The 15,157-nt window shown below is 39.1% G+C and overlaps 1 protein-coding gene across 8 annotated transcripts in view; it reads left to right on the top strand.

Moving 5' to 3' along the window:
- Positions 1 to 14,865, top strand: part of IQCM (IQ motif containing M) — a 166,479-nt gene extending 151,614 nt beyond the window's left edge. For 4 of the 8 annotated variants that reach the window (XM_025185501.3, XM_025185499.3, XM_025185513.3 and 1 more), the window contains one exon: positions 14,421 to 14,862. In XM_025185501.3, coding sequence (XP_025041286.1) covers positions 14,421 to 14,536 — 116 coding nt within the window. In that variant the 3' untranslated portion in view covers positions 14,537 to 14,862. Of the gene's footprint in view, positions 1 to 14,420 lie in introns of all 8 variants that reach the window. The other 4 variants (XM_025185487.3, XM_025185515.3, XM_075930014.2 and 1 more) reach the window with 2 other exon arrangements.
- Positions 14,866 to 15,157: the final 292 nt, after the last annotated feature.

The raw sequence follows: 15,157 nt of genomic DNA on the forward strand, positions 1-15,157 counted from the left end.
GAATGGTAAAATTTCATCACTTGCTAATCTTCACTAGTAATTCTGTTTGCGTAAAAAAACATAATTTTCCATTGGTTACCCTATAATGTCCTATTGGCAGCTCCACAACACTGCAATTCTGTACCAGGTGGGGTTTTTTTCCTTCCAGAAAACTTGAATATGATGTCTGGAAGTAGATGTTATTCTCCAGACTCAGTGAGGGTCAGTCTTCTAATTGAATAGGAGCCATAAATAGCTTCCAGGAGACAGTCCAGCCAGTCAGTGGGGGAAAAAAATGTTCTGACCACACCGTCCTCTTCTAAGTGGCCAGTGGGAAACAGTCATTTCTATAATGGTGGTCCAAAATAATTTCTGAACTCATTTTAGAGCAAAGAAACTGTGTTTCAAGTTTCCTTTTCTTTTTAGGAAGTCATGCCTATGTTTAACATGTTCTAACTCCAACTGATTTATCCATTGTTAACAATTAAAAATTAAAATTATACAGAGCTCTTAAATGCATGAGACTATGTACAGAAATCTTTAGAACTAGTCTGACCTCTAATGTTTTTTCCAGACTTGGGAACTAGCCTAAATCAATATGTAATTCTCTTCTTCCAGAAACCCATTTGTGTTTACTGGCATCTTGGGGTTGATCCAGTCTGACTCCTAGATGCAGCTTCTCAAGGGATGCATGCTTTTTATCAAGGTTCCTGTAGTCCAGCTGTGATTTTTATGGACAGGTCACTTTCCCGCCTACTCTTTGTTACTAAGTTTCTCTGTAGAAGTTTTGCAGCGCTTGTTTCTTTTGTCTTCCTTTTGACCCACTATCATCCTTCAGCTTTCTGTTACAGCTGCTAACTGGGAGATACCCCTTTGTTCCTCTTATTGTTTTTACCCCCCAATAGAAGAACCAGGGTTTTGAAAACAATAATTTTCATTTAAGATGTAATAATCTCAGGGTCCACTTGTGGTTTTGCTTCAGCCAACCCTGTTCTTGCTCCCCATCACTACTGGTTACCTCATCTTCCATAACTTAACATAGGCATTTTATAGCAGGGTAGCATGAGAAAGAGGAAAAGGAAAAGTCTGTTTTAAATGCAAGTCCTTTTAATGTTCAGTTTTGGATCACAGCACAAAAATGCCCCATTCATTCATTGCCACTTATGCTTTGCATATCAACAAAAGAGACTTAATACTGAAGTTAGATATTCAAGTAGTCACTCTAGCCATACTTAAAAGCACAAGTGAGAGTAGGGTGATTGTATTTGTGAAATAGAAAATCAGGAAACATACTTAATATTTTCATGTGAGGCAGGATGAGTGGAGAAAATAGACTATTTGGGCAGCTGAGGAGAATCTTGTAGAGGGCATTTACAAATTTGATGCAGAAGGTGTTTTGTAGTGGGACTGGTTTGTACTGCACATATGCTTAAATGCATTACTGATATTTTGTGATATCAAGCCAGATTCTGCTGGGGCTCGTTGGATGACTGTACAGAAGGGGCATTCAAGTGGTAGCTTAGACTCATGGAACTGTGGCAGAGGGCATGCTGAGATGCATGGCTAAGCAGGTGCCATGGTCATTCGTCTTATATAAAGGATGCAGATTGCATGGAAGTAGCTCTTCAATCCTTCCAAGGCATGTGGGAGGGATTGCTCTCCCCTTTTGCCCATTCACAGGTGTCTAGTACTTATCAGCTCCCTTGGGGTGAATGCAGACCTGAGGATTTTGGCCTTGAAGTGCAAAGTGTACCTGTGTGAAAGGTATTATACATTTTTTGTTAATTTGTTCTAATTTTCAATTCTCTGAAATTCGTGATATTGAATATGCCGCTAAATGTGTTAAAAGGACTCAGTATACCTTAGGACCTCCGTTTTCAAAGGTGGCTAATAAGTTGGGTGCCCAACTTGAGATCTCATTCCAGTTATTAATAATTTTGTGTGCTAAAAATCTTGGAGACCAACTCTGTACAAAGCAAGCATGCATATGTGAAGCGCATATTTCAAGCTCAGTCTTGTGAACCTTTTTAATTTTGGTTCTTAAAGACAGGAAATCAGAGCATTAGATTATATTATGGAGTACTGTGTTCAGTTTTTAGATCGATGCTGGTTTTGAGTGATATGAACTATGATTTTTGAATAACTGGTCAAATTGATGTGTTTGACAATTGGTTTGTGTACAGAAAGGATTTGAGGGGGCAGATCATAGACTTTGTGTGCCAAGTTTCAGACCTGAGAGAGAAATTTATTGCCAAGTTAAGAACTCCTGATAAACAGGACTTAAAATAGAAATGATGAAACAACCCTAACAATAGCATTGTGAATGGCGACATTGTCATTCTGAATGGAGATCAGCTTGAATCAAATTGAATAACAATGCTCTTTTTCTTCATTAAGGCCATTAAAATCTGTAAGGCTATGAGACCTGGGTAGACATAAAGGTTTTAAAAAGCAATGAAGAGAGACTAATGTTCATTGCTGTGTACTTACTGAGAGTCCAATTAACGAAAAGTTTGTGCTAATGTATTCTCACTGAAAATCAAGTAGAATAGCATACGTTTCTGTTATTGTGCTATGCAAAAAGGAAACATGAAATTCTTCTCAATCTCTTCATATAAATATTAATCTAGATTCACTTTAGAGTTACAGAATTATTTTAATAATTAAGGGGTAGATGAGTGTTATTTGTGCATAGCATCAAAATTTAAGGAATGATCAGGATTCTGTCACTGTGCATTGCTACACTGTTTCAGATGAGCATCTTTGATAGTATTGCAGTTTGCTATTGTCTTTTGAAAGTGCTAATTTTAGTATAAAATGTGGTAAGAATTATTTAAAAACTTAATTGCATGCTCTCTTTTTTTGGCAATAGCATTTGTCTCTGAAATTTGTCTTTTTAGAGTGCTTTATGTAGTTGCGCTTAATACCCTGTAATTTAATAATTGGGGTGGGAGGCTGTGCAGAATATGGAATTGTAAAGAATTTGCATACTCTTTTGATATGGCAGGCTATGATATGCACAGACCTCTTTCTCTATATTGATCTTGAAAATCCGTTTTGGTGGGGGTAGACTGGGCTCAGCCAGAGCACAGAATGGTCAGGAGACAAGGGGTCTGTATGGGGCTGCTGTTAGCTCTCTTGGCCGCATGATGGTTTGTGAAAGGAATCCAGTAGCAGAGAGAAGATTTATATATTATGGTTGAGATTTGACTCTCTCCTACACAAGATTTAAGGCACATGTAAATTTTAGAATTGCTCTTCCTTTGTCTTCTTTCCTGGCTTTTCTTGCCTTGACCACTATTCTCTCTTGCAAGTGGCCCAATAGCAATATGGATATTTTGCAGAAAGACTAAAAGAAGATGATGGTGGTAAAGGAACACTGAGCAAAATTATCATTTTGTTTCATGAGACCCCTGCGTTGTTTCCACAGGTTTTTCCCTCAGCACTGTTCAGTGGAATAGAGGGAAAATAGAGGCAATTCAGCAGAAAAACATTAATTAGAGTTCGAGGTAGCAGTTGTGTTAGAAAAGTTGTGCATTCATTTTCATACATAAGGATTGCATTTTCAGGTGCTAGCAAGCGTGCCTAGCACATGGGCATTCTTTTGTGACTTTAACTCTTAGGCTATGTCTACACTGGCCCCTTTTCCGAAAGGGGCATTCTAATTTTAAACTTCAGAATAGGGAAATCCGTGGGGGATTTAAATATCCCCCGCGGGATTTAAATAAAGATGTCCGCCGCTTTTTTCCGGCTTCAGTAAAATTTCAATAAATTTTGTTTTCGCTTATTTTTATATTGGAGTGGAAACATGGGGGCATTATACTGCTTATAAAGATATAGTCTGTGACTTTACAAATTTATGTTTTAATTGAACTTTGATTTCTTGATGGATAAGAGAAATGTAGAAGATAGAGAAGTGGATGATAGAGTCTGTAACAACCCTTTTGTGTTGACTACCCTACTTTGTACATAAGAACAGCTGTACTGGGTCAGACCAAAGGTCCATCTAGCCCAGTAGCCTGTCTGCCAACAATGGCCAGCACCAGGTATCCTAAAGAGGGTGGACTGAAGACAATAATCAGCGATTTGTCTCCTGCCATCCTTCTCCAGCCTCTGACAAACAGAGGCCAGGGACACCATTTCTATCCCCTGGCTAATAGCCTTTTATGGACCTAATCTCCATGAAATTATCTAACTTCTCTTTAAACTCTGTTATAGTCTTAGCCTTCACAGCCTCCTCTGGCAAGAAGTTCCACAGGATGACTACACGCTGTGTGAGGAAGAACTTTCTTTTATTAGTTCTAGACCTGCTACCCAGCAATTTCATTTGGTGTCCTCTAGTTCTTCTATTATGGGAACTAATAAATAACTTCCCTTTATCTGCCCTCTCCACACCACTCATGATTTTATATACCTCTATCATATCCCCCCTCAGTCTCCTCTTTTCTAAACTGAAAAGTCCCAGTTGCTGGGACTCGTTCCAAACTCCTAATCATTTTAGTTGCCCTTTTCTGAACCCTTTCCAAGGCCAAAATATATTTTTTGAGGTGAAGAAAGAACCTTCTCCTTGGAAGTATTTTCTCCATGTTCAGAAACAAAATAAAAGAGGAGACAGTAACCTTGTTGGGCAGATTTTCAAAGATGCTGAATTTCAAACCACTAATGAAATAAATGAGAATAAATAAATGGGATCATCTTCCAGGTGGGGTGTACTTTCCCATGTAGTGGTATTTAGACCACAGACAGAGAGAAAAAATGAGTGTGCTCTAAGGCTGGCTTTTAGCTCAGGCTGTAGAGGCTCATGTACTAAGCGCCAGAGGTCCCAGGTTCCGTTCCATCTGTTGGCGATACAAATCGATGTTCATTACTTATGAAAATCATGCCCTAATATTTTGACATAAGTCTATGGAAAGAGCTTTCAAACCTGCTTCATGCTGTAGGCTGTTCACAATGATAGTAGATATTGTTTATTCTCAAAGGGTATTGGCTCTGCGAGCTCTGGTTGCCCTCACTCAGGATACCACAACATTCTGCAACATGGAGCCAGAGCTGCCTCTGGGCACTCTGGTGCTTCTCTTGGACACGTTGCTATGAGCCTGGTTGCACTTTCTTCAGGCTGCCATCCAGGTGGTCCATCGGGGACTGTCAGTATCCAGAAAGCCCTGTGGGAGAGCTTCCACCCTGAGGAGCTCTAAGAGCCTCCCTGGCCTCATTCCTCCCTCATGTCCTTCCACCTACACTTCCCTACCCTCCCTTCCTGATGTCAAATAAAATGCATATATTTTCATGAACACAAACTCTCTATTTAACAGAACTTGGGGGGGGGGGGATTAAACTCTGGTGAGACTGGGGAAAGGAGGCGGGAGAGGAGAGAAGAGAGGGTGGGAGAGGGGAGGGGGAAACCTGGGAGAAGGTAACTGGAAGGGGGAAGCAAGGGGAAGAAGGGGGAGGAGAAGCTCAGGGTTGGGGGTCTCACTGGACCAACTTGATTTTCATGCAAATCTGCTCCTGGGTTCGCATGTGGCCTTTGGTGGCCAGGCTGGCAGCTATCCTGCCATAGACAGCTGCTTTCCTCCATCTAGTGTGGAGATCATGGATGTTGGGGGCATCCCCCCCAAAACCTGAATAAGGTCCATGATCTCCACCCTGGACCAGGAAGACGCCCACCTTCTCCGGGCCCTGGCAGGCTCCTAGGAGCTGGCAGACTGCTCCTGGGGAGCGGTGGGGGGCTGGCTTCCAGTGGCTTGCTGGCACATGTTTTGGGGTCACTGGGTCAGGGGCAGTGACTGCTGGCTCTGGGCTGGCATGCTTGGAGCTGGCACAGTCACTGTGGCCAGAGTCAACCCCTTTAAGGGCTCCAGGAAGGAGAGGAGGGAAAGGAGTTCTTCGTTGAGGCTGGAGTGGCCACCAGGGCACCCTGGAAGGCTGGAGGCCCCCTATTTCAAAATAAGTGTCTACACAGCACTTATTTCGAAATAGCTATTTTGAATTTGGCGTTATTCCTCGTGGAATGAGGTTTACCAAATTTGAAATAAGCACTCCACGGTTTGGAATTAATTTCAAAATAGCAGTTTGGCTGTGTAGATGCTAGGAAAGTTATTTTGAAACAACGGCTGTTATTTCAAAATAACTTTGCTGTGTAGACATACCCAAATAGATGAAGCTGAAGTCGGTTGCTGAGAGATACTAGGTTTAAAATGTTAAGGAATGTGGGAAAACTCATTTCCACAGACAATATATTCATTGTGGCCCACATGAAACATTCTGCTAAAAAAGTACCTATTTCTGCATAACTTATATGAATAATTTTACTCACTTAAGATGAAATTTACCCCTGTGCAAAGAACCAGCACAAAAACTATGAATCATTCAAGTTCCGTGCACCATTTAAATCCCACCTATTTTGCGATCTCCAAATGGACTTCCATGGTTCATAGGTCTCATTCTGGTCATCTGCATAATGATGAAATTCACCTGTGAGCAGTGCCACTGAATTCAACTTTATACAATTCAATATTCAGAAGGACTACTCCAATAAAACAAGTAATTCAAATGCACCAGTAAATGTTAGTAGGATCAAGCTCATTTGACATACTCTGTAGAACATCAGGAAAATTAATTGCCAAAACAAAAAGGTGGGTTTTTTAAACTTATTTTGGTTGTGAGGTGTGGAAGTACAAAGAGTCTGGATTTTTGTTAATCATAGTACATTAAGGAGCCGTGTAGCAGCAGCATCAATTTATGGTATACATATGAGCAATAGCAGTTTCAGGACCTGGGAAGACCAAGAGCGCTGTTTTGCCATACGTAATATGTCCCTTTCCTTATTCCAGTTAAAATTGGATGGATTTTTTTTCTTTTGCTGAAAAATGCATATTTGAATAGATTGAAACATTTCATAAATTTGTCAAATTTGCTGAATTGTTTCTGCTGATAAAGCATGCACAAATAATTTAAAAAGTAGAAAATTTAATTTTGATATTGGCTTTCTGTTTTGAATTTTTACCTTGGTTTATTTATGTTTTTATTTTAGTTAAAAGGTAAAACAATAAAATAGAGGGGAAAGTCCATCAAAAACAAAACAAACTATGTTTCTAGTTGAACAAAATGTTTCAATGAATTTATTTTTGGGCTGGGGGTTGTCATCACATTTTTTAAAAAGTATTTTAGGGTACGTCTACACTGTGGAGTTATTTCAAGATACTGTAATGCATCTTGACAGTGCGCCCAATATTTCGAAATAGATTTCAAAATAACAAGCAGCTTATTCCAACGTCCTGGGGCATTTTGGAATAGCGAATTATTTTGAAATTTAGCGCTGTGTAGACAGCGCCAAATTACAAAATAAGCTATTTTGAAATACACTCGGAATAAGCTATGCAATTTGCATAGCTTGTTCGAGTAAGAGTATTGTGTAGATGCACCCTTAGGGTCTAACTAAAACATTTTTTCTGATTCAGCCACTGAACTGAAAATTGATTACTTACACAGCTCTAATTCCAGTGGTGATTTGTTATTCTGTCACAGACAAGATCATCCTTCATTGGCAAATGCAGTTATCTTATCTTACATCTGAGAAGTTTAAAGACTAACCAGTCTCTGGCTTTTTTCTCTCTCTAATACACAGAGGATTACCCTTGTGAAGGACTACATAAATAGAAAATGTGATGGCTGTACTTTAACTATAGTAAGCCTGCTTTTTTCTTCTGGCAATAATTTTAAGCAGCAGGGTTACATCTATATTAAATGTGAATACTCTTGTGTAAATCCCATTAAGGTTAATAGAATTTTAGTTTTACTGCTTAATAAATTTTCAAGTGGATTAACTTTTGAAAAAATATATAACCACCGTAATGCACAGAACATGATCATATACAAATATCAATATACCATAGCTGCAATATGAGGAAACTTTTTGTGAATTGATCAAACACATTCATTTAAATAAATTCTTACTATTTGGAGAAACTTTAAAGCCCTTTTGTACCTTTCTTTAATTATTAGTTGTCCTTGCCATCTTTACTGATTATAAGAGTGCATTCTTTGTTTAAATGTGTATTATTTTAAACGTAGTCATAATGCTGAATATGTGACATTAATACTTTTCAATGGCATTAGATTATAATGTGGTAAACATAAGATTATGACAACTATAGGATCAATTCTAAGAAACAGGTCTGTGAAGGAGAGAGATGATATTCAAATGCAAATATTTCAAATAATATTTTAAAAGGTCTAGATTTACATTGTAAATATTGTAGTAGAACATGATAAACAGTGCAGTTTTTTCAATTTTGTCTTGCTTTCATGTTAGAAGCAAATTCTGCCAACATAAAATAAATTTATAACATTAAATAAACAGTGTATCTAACATAATTTTTTATCAGTAGAAAACATAACTGAGAATTTTCTTTGTCACTGCCAACATAAAACAAGCTGTTTTGTAACTCTGCAATGTTAAATTTTTAACAGATAGGTGAATTCATTTTATTTTGGCAGATTTGCTCCTAAACTTTCATTCAGTAGTTTAATTCTATATGTAATTTATGAGCTGGGTAACTTTAGGCCAGTTAGCTTGACATTCATCATGGCCAAAATCATGAAAAATTTGAAAATGGATGCATTCAGTAAAGAAAGAAATGTAATGCATGCCTGTCCACATGATTAATGAAAAATAATTAATAACACAAACTTGACATTATTTTTAATGAGGTTACAAATTGAGTTGACAAAAGAAACTACAGTAACATAATATTTTTAGTCTTCTGTAAAGTATTTGAGTTAGTACTTCATAATATTCTACTTAAGCAGTATACAAATCAGTGTAGCACATATACACACAATGGATTAAAAGCAGGCTAAATGGTAGTTTTCAAAAGTAATGGTAAATGCAGAATCATTATCCAAACAGAGCATTTCTAGAGGAGTCTCTTAGGGATCTGTTCTTAGATGAGTGCTATTCAAAATCTTTTTCTCTAAAAAAATATAAATGATTGTTGGTATAGTTTTCAGATGACAAAAATTTGGCAGCATTGTAAATAATTATATGGACAGCTCAGTTCAATAGAGCAACCTGAATCACTCGGTAAGAGAGGGTCACTTAAACAATGTGTTTTAATGCAGTTTAAATGCAAGATCATTCAACGAGGAAAGTAGGTCACCAAATAAACACAAGCTCCCAATTCAATGAAATAGCTAAGAGAGTCTGAATTCACAAGCAGAATCCCCTCATGGAGTTCCTCCAGTATCATTCTGCTGGTGTTACCCAGCTTGGTGTTTACTGCCCCATACAGTGGTACCTATACCACAGAAACAGATAAGAACAAGAGACCTCTACAGCATGGGCTGAGGGCCAGCTGGCATTTAGGTCAAAGGGAAGAGCCTTCTCTACTGAGCCCAGAGATCTCTAGTTCAAATTTGCCTGGTGGTGGTTACACTGGGACAGGCATTATTACCCCAGCTCAAATAGGTTGCAGACTCACTCTAAAAACCAGCAGGTCCTGTGAGATACAGGGCCATCTATACTGAAGTCCACCAGTTCTATTCCATAGGGAAGCCCTCAGTACTCATTGGATTCCTTACTGCTCGTGACTGCCCTGAGGAACTGTGTGGGAGTAATCTGGAGAGAAGATAATCTTTTCTGTTTTCTACACAGATGGAGGAGTGGGGGGAGGAAACCAACAGATATGTCCTTCCCAGCCTTACTTTCTTGCCTACCAACACTTCCCCTAGTCTGCTCCATCTTTGCCCCTTCCCCCAAGCAAAATGCCAGATCTACTAAGCACCCATGATAGTGCCTTAAGAAAGCAGGGATGGTATTACAGAGGCAATTAATTTTCCTTTCCATGTTTGGATCTTCCCTCCAGACCTACCTTGGGGTGGCAGTCTGGGTGTAGGTCAATAAGGGTTATCTTCTGAGGTGGGCAAATTTGTTGGTTAAACAAGAACACATCTCTGCTCCTCCAGATAGTTGTCTATTTCTTGAATGGAACTAAACTGAGAAGTATTTTAGATTGGATATGTCCTTTGATTCCTTTCCCTTCTTTTCTCCTTATTGTCTCCCCAGCTCCAAAACTTTTCCTAACATCCCATTGCTGTTGCACTCCAAGGGTTCTCTGGCAGCAGTACCCCAGATATCAGACAAATATTTGAACTTTCAGTGCTTAATCTAGCCAAATTTCACCCCTCATTATGGATCATACACACTGTCTAATAGGGTTCTTCTCTTTCTTATTTACTTCCAGATCCCTCTGCTCACATTTTAATTTGTTACATGTTTATGGAGCACCTAAGACTTTTTAAATTAATAGGATGTATAAACTGGCATAATTTAATATCTTCTGAAAAAAAGATGTAGACTTATACAGTGAGAAGAATATACTGTAGCATTGAATAGTGATCTCTTGTGAAAAGAGATGTAACTTTCAGAGAACTACCTTTCTCCAAGCCCCCATATGTATTGCTCTCTATGCTACATGCTTAATAAAAATGTGGTATGTTACAAAATGTTTTTTTATTTTCACCTTTAAAAAAAGTATACCTGAGCACCCATGATCTGGAAGAGTACATAATCTGGCATAGATTATTTCCCAAATTTTCCAGATTAAAGAGGTTCAAGTGTACTGTTTCAAATCTTAATTGGTAATAGACTGTTTTATGCAGTTCAGTTCTAAGGATGTATGCCTATTTTCCACAGCTCCTGCCAAAAAGAGTTTCCATTTTGGGGCTTCCTGCTTATTTCTTCCAGCTGCTTCTCTTTCCTATCCCTTCTGCTGTTCTTCTCACGTGTTCTTGTTTTTCTACTGACTGTAGTGTTTCTTCTTTTTTATATACATAGAAATCATAATATAAATGGTCCTGGCAATTGGTTGCTTTTATATTTTTAATCTTTAAATTGACTTTCCTGTTTGAGGCAGTCCTCAAGCTCAGTAGCGTGTTTCTCATTAAAGTTGAAAGTAAGAGTTTGGAAAGATTTACAAGGTGTGTGTTCAGGTCTAAAATGTAGCATGACTCTGCTTGTGGTAGTAACATCTTCAGCCATATGGAGGAATTACTTCTCATGGGGAAATATTAATATATAGATTCCGAAAAAAAAGAAGTGGGTTTTTTTTGAGACTTTTGATTACCTCTCACTGGAATGAATTTAACTCTAGCTGGATCAGCACTAATGTGCAGGGTCACTGCTGCAAACACTTTCCCTTGTAACTTAACTCTCACAAGTGGTCCTACTAATTTCACATCAGTGACATGTCATTTGTGCATATGCATGTAAATATTAGCAGGAAGAGGCCCTTTGTTTTGCTTGTTCTTTCCCTGTTTTAGAATAAATTAAAAAACTTAAATTTTTTTTATCTATTGAAAATTATGGTTACTTAGAAAAACTGCATGCATCAATTTATTGCAAATAGATGGTCTATACTGTTTGTTTTAAAAGTAAACCAAAATTCAAACCAGCAACATAGCTGTTATTGTTGCTGTCTTTTTTAAAAATAAATGTTCTATCAATGAGGTGTGGCTAGTTGACACTACAGGATACTAAGTGCTATATTATAAATGTACTAAAGTTAACAGAGCTTCTCCCAACTCCCATGTCTCATGGTTGCTCCCACGTTTACCTGATCCAGATCAAGAATCACATGGCTTCCTATGCACCTGCTTCGATCTCCTTCACAGAGGTGCCCCTGCTGCATGAGTGAGGAAGAACAGGAGGTATTTTGACTTTGGGAGGCAAAATAGCTTCTGGGTCTACAACAGACACATGACCGCTACTGCACCCCTCTCTGCAGTGCACTTACTGAGCTCATGAACTAGCTGGTGTATGAGTGGATCTATGACCACACTTCTTTCCTTCCTCCTTTGGGGGTACCATTTCATCTTTTCACTGCCCACAATGCAGCAGCTTTAATTTTGCCTCACCCTTATATCTTTTCAATTTCATCTTTTGCTTTATAAGTATGTTAAAGTTGTTTTTTTCTGTTCTCATAAAGATTATATTTCTACATTTGCTTTAATCTTTTCATGTTTTTAAATCTAAAAATATTTACTGAATGCTAGTGCAAGTAAATATTGCAAACTGTTTTTAAAACTGCACATTGTAACTTAGCCAAGTTCAGGAGGCAGTATGGTGTTTGTTTTCCTGATTTTGTTTTCTAAAGAACTAAAAATAAGCAAAAGTAGCAATTATTCTCTTGTATCACATGGGGCTGGGTTCTACATTGCTTGCACTCCCAAATTTCTTCCTGCAACTGGAGGTCTGGGAATTCAATGGTTGCAAGATCAAACTTGTAAGGCTAAAATCTCAGTGAAGTATCTCAGTGATTTATACACATTCATCAAGCTTTGTTTGTGTGCAGGGTATAATTCTGTAAACACCTCTGAAAAAAATATATGTTAGAATAACTCCATCTTGCTGCTTTTGTTGGTGGTAGTGTTTATTTTTGTTTGTTTTTTTTTAAATCTAGGATTATCCTTTTATTGTAGGAGAGCGCCAGATATACTACAGTTAAGATTGGGGAAGCCTTTTCTGTTTAAAGGATGACTATTCACAATGCTTTGAAATCTGCATGTGTACTTAGATTGCTTTCAAACTTGGTATGCCTCATCAGAGGATGACATAGAGCTAATGAACCAAAATTGGGGACATTTGATCACACAGCTTCCAAGATATGTCCCTTCCAGAAAAAAAATTCAGAAGGTTAACACATTCAACTCTTCCCCCTCCCCTTCCCACCCCTCAGGCTTAAGGATCAAATTGTAGCTCTGGTCAGACCCCAAAGGGTCTTAGGCACTCAGTGTTTACCTCAGCTAGTGCAAAGCAACCACATCCCCTTTGGTAACAATATGGGAAACATTAGTGGCAAAAAGTTTGGCACGGGACTAGCGTGCGTACACACGCACCCACCACAGACATGATGCTGTTCATATGCAGACAGAGATTACTCAAGAAAGCTGCAGCCAGCCAGTATTCACTGGAGTGGGACGGCTCAAGGGGATGCTATGTGCCATTGAATCTGAACCGCATGGGGGGCACTTTGTTTGAATCCAGCCTTTGGAAGAGATAGGAGAATAAATTTAGCCATGTTGCTGCAGTCTGCCTTTGTCAAAGGGTTGGATTTTTGTTTGCTTTGTTTTGTTTTGATTCCTGGGAAATGTGCTCTGAGTACAGCAAAAAATTCAGGTGGTCAAACTTCATTCAAAACCAGAATAAATCATGCACTTGAATGCTTGCTGGAAAGGGTGGAGGAATTAGGGATTGGTGGAATGGGGAAGAGGAGTTATGGGTTGCTGCAGCAGGGAGAGGGAAATTCTAGGGAGGAATAAAAATGGGGATAGGTGATTGAGGGGGGAGAAGGATTGTGAGTTAGGTCGGGGCTGGGATTGGGTACTGCAGGAGTGAGTGGAGGTGTGACCTTGGGAAATGTAATGTGGGGTACGTCTAGACTACAGGCTTTTGTCGACAGAAGTTTAGACTACTGTCGACAAAGAGCGTCTAGACAAAGAAGATACTGTCGACAAAGAGCGTCTAGACTACATTCAATTCTGTCGACAAAGCAAGCTGTTTTGTCGACATGGCAGTGTAGACGCAAAGGACAGTTTAGATGAAATAACGCCGTCTGTCAACAGAATTCTGTCGACAAAAGGCGTTATTCCTCGTAAAATGAGGTTTACCAGCGTCGACAAAACTGCTGAGTTCTGTCGACATTATGTCGACAGTACTCAGCGGTAGTATAGACGCAGGTTTAGTTTTGTCGACAAAAGTCCACCTTTGTCGACAAAACCCTGTAGTCTAGACACACCCGTGGAAATGGATGGCAGGTGAATATGGGGAGATTAGTCGCAAGGGTGGAAGTGTTTGTCAGCCCCACATTCTCTTTTCTTGTGCTTGCTGGAATTTGCCCACTGGGGATGTGTAATCCTTCTCCCTGCCCCCCTCCCATATATGAGCTAAGAAATGGGTGGCCCATTCCCTCTCAGGGTCTCCTGTGCTTTCAGGATTATCCTGTGCTAGGGATCTGGATTGAGCATGGCAGTTGCTGGTTAGTAATCAAAACTATAGCAGAGTATCAGCTTTCCTACAAATAAGGTTGATAAATCTTTTCTGTTTAAAGGTAGATTCTTCTAAATGCTCTAAACTTTTCATGGTTAGTCAGATTGTCTGGCCTCTTAGAGTGATGCCCCAATGTGCCCACAACACACATACCAATACCGATGCTCTGCCTCTTGAACAGGGGCTTCCTACACCTGTCCTAAACTGAAACACTTAACCTACTTTCAGGGGAGCCAACAGAATTGCCAGGTCCCTAGGCAATGTGTGTGGGAGGGGAGGGGACTCCATGTCAAACCTTCTCTCAATAGGGATGATTTTGATCATGCTGTTATCAGTTTGTGTAACCTTAATTTATGGACTTGCAATTTACAAACAAAACTGTTGTATTTTATAGTGAGTGGACATCCAGCATTAAAGGCAGCTGACATTCGAGTGGTAGGAGAGTTAGTAGCCTCATCAATGAAAGCATGGAAAATGAAGAACCTTTCTGCTCGGGATTCCTTGCAATGATGGCTGGAAAGTAGACAACAGTCTTTCAACATCAAATACTTCTGCAAGTGTCCACAAGCAAGGAGTTTGATTGTAACATAATGCACTACATCTGTGTATACACAACTCATAGATGTCCTACAACTTGAGAACCATAGCCAGAGAGGCTGTTACAGCTATTTATTGAAAATCTGCTCGGCTTTGTTACTCAGGCTGAAGCATGCATGTTGATGTGCATGGTATAGGATAAATGGTAGAAGTACAAGAAGCATGTACAAATGTTTCAGAGGAAAGGACCAGCACAATAAACTCTTTTAAACTAAAATGTAAATTTATTTGAATTTGGAGGGAAAATGTAGACACATGAGCCAGTGATCTTTTAAAAGTATTTAAAAATTGCCCCTTCTTAAAACTGGAGTTTACTCTGGCAAATCTCCCATTAACTTCAATGAGAATTTGTCTAGTAATTGAGTAAGCATTTCAGAATTTGCCCCTAAAAGGGAAACATCTTGTTTTCCCATCCTCTCTGTGGGTGCAGAGCATCCTCTGTCTATGGAACCAATGTGATTCCACTGTTCAGTGTAGGATTTTAGGTATGTTGTGCAGAGCTGCACACGGCATAATGTGAAACCCTTCTCCATA

Source organism: Pelodiscus sinensis, chromosome 4 (assembly GCF_052426305.1).
Source record: "Pelodiscus sinensis isolate ZL-2025 chromosome 4, ASM5242630v1, whole genome shotgun sequence".
In the NCBI taxonomy this organism is placed as follows: domain Eukaryota; kingdom Metazoa; phylum Chordata; order Testudines; family Trionychidae; genus Pelodiscus; species Pelodiscus sinensis.